Source organism: Morus notabilis, unplaced genomic scaffold (genome assembly GCF_000414095.1).
Source record: "Morus notabilis unplaced genomic scaffold, ASM41409v2 Scaffold6688, whole genome shotgun sequence".
NCBI classification, from domain to species: Eukaryota; Viridiplantae; Streptophyta; class Magnoliopsida; order Rosales; family Moraceae; genus Morus; species Morus notabilis.
The window spans coordinates 5078-7224 of NW_010367171.1; the positions used below are offsets into that span (position 1 = coordinate 5078).

A 2147-nucleotide genomic window follows, 5' to 3' on the forward strand; every position below is an offset into this window, starting at 1 on the left:
AAAAAAAAAATCCCACCAAATGGAGGAGAAAACTTGCCTCCAAATTCCTTTGCTGATGCCCGGATAAAATTGTGTTTACAAAAACAGCATCCACCACACCCTGTTAACACTATAAGTACTGTAAAATCTCAAACAAAGACCCACAAAGAAAAATTTTAAATTTTAAATTTTAAAATTAAAAAAATACTACCTTTGATTCCAAAAGATTTAGCTGGATTTTAACATTTTCCACTGTCCCTAAACCAAAATATGTGTCTGCAAGAGGCAAATTCAAATACACCACAGATATAATCATAAAAAATAAAAAATAAAATAAAAACACAATGCAGATTACTATTACAATCCAAATCACAAAACTGAATAAAAATCGAAAATTTTCTCAATTAGAAAGGTCGAAATTCAAGACGTACCAGCGCGTGCCTTGTGGCCTTTAGCCGAAGGGTTTTGAACGACAATGTGGTTAGGAACGTCCTTGTCGGAGTAATCGACGCCGAAGCCGCCGTCACGCTGTTCTTCTAGAGAGTTCGCGAGGCAGAGAGCTTCGTTGAGCTTGGCCTGCAGAATGGGCTCCGGACGGAGACGGGGCTGAACCACGAACAGCTTTGGGAGATTTTCAAGGCCCGGAACATCCTCGTACGCCGTCGAATCACTGGAGTACGGCGCCGACGGAACCCTTATCGGCGGCGCCGGGAGGATCCGGCCGGAGCATGATGGCGATAGGAGAGAATTTAGTGTTTGGAAGAGAGGGCTCAGAAGACTAGGACGTGAGAGAGAAATGGCTCTCATCATTTTGATCGAAGCTTGGTTTCGAAATGAGATATTTCTTCTTCTGAAAATCGGAAATGTTTTTCTAAGCTTCTGACGAGAGTATGGAGGGTACAGGCGAGTGTGGAGATTACGGTTTGTCGTTTGAATAAACCGACATCCGAAAATACGACAGCCCTGGATGTCGTTTTTATTTTTCACGTTTTAAGAAAAAAAAAAATTTAAAATGACGATTGGCGTAATAAAAATAAAAAATAAAAATAAAAATAATTTTTTAATTTAACGTAAAATGAGTGAAAAATAAAAAATAATTTTTAATAATTTTTTATTTTTTATTTTCATTTTCTCTTCTCTCAAATAAAGAGATATTAATGAATTTTTTATACTAAAAATAATTTTTTAATAAAATTACTAAACGTATTTTTAAAAATATTTTATATCAGAGATTAAAAATGTTTTTATTTTTATTCAAAAATAAAATCAGTTTAAAATAAATTCCAAACGCGTCTGACATATCCTTTTATTTCGTAGATGATAATGGCAAGTCGTATTTAGTAAAGTTAAAACTTGGAGGCCAAGGCATCACTAAAACGAGACCTATAAGACAACATGTCGTTATATATAGAAAATAAAAGTACTTAACGATGAACTTGGGGCGTTTGAAAACCGATAAAAATAGGAAAACTTAACACATCAAAATCAAACTAAATCAAATCGATTCTAGAGAAAAAAAAATAAAATCGATTAATTATTCATTATTATGGTTTTCGTCTTATCTTTTTTAACCCAGCATAGCATAAGGTGATTCCCAAAGTATACTATTTGGTGTCCAATCGTTTCCTATCATATTGGATTTAATATAAATTGATACATTTCATTAGTGAGAGCTAAATTTAACTAAAGAAAATGATCAAACCTTTTCTTGGTGTATCCTTAAGATTAAAAAAAAAAAAAAAAACATTTCAATAGCAGGATTAGGATTTAATTGGAAGATCGTTCTCTTTTCTAACATGCCAATTTTCTCTCAATTAATCCGACAATGAATAGCTCCTCTGAAAGTCGAAAGTATTCAAGATCAATGACAAAGATAACGTGGCAAAAGATCCTTTGCATTATTGGAAAAATCTTCCCAGATAATCATGATCTATAAGCTTTTTTTTATTTTTTATCTTTTCTTTTTTTCTGGTTGGTTTAAGCTCAGATGATAAATGTGGTGTATGGATGTTCTGAGGAGGTTTATGAAAATGTTTTTGACGTGAAGTGTTCTTGGGGGTGACCGTTATTTAAAGGTTAATTTTGTGAGTTGCATAAACTACTTGGATTTGTTTTATATAATGATCAAAATGTGAGGAAGATCTGACAAACCCAATAAAGTAAATAAA

At 33.1% G+C, this 2147-nt stretch overlaps 1 protein-coding gene across 1 annotated transcript; it reads right to left on the minus strand.

The window, feature by feature from the left end:
• Positions 1-10: 10 nt before the first annotated feature.
• Positions 11-843, minus strand: LOC21384296 (GTP-binding protein At3g49725, chloroplastic; the record flags this gene model as incomplete). The annotated part of the gene is made up of 3 exons (XM_010112032.2): positions 411-843; positions 191-255; positions 11-100 (listed from the first exon to the last, which is right to left on the minus strand). Coding segments are annotated over exons 1-3 (534 nt in total), but the record flags the coding sequence as incomplete, so codon positions are not given.
• Positions 844-2147: the final 1304 nt, after the last annotated feature.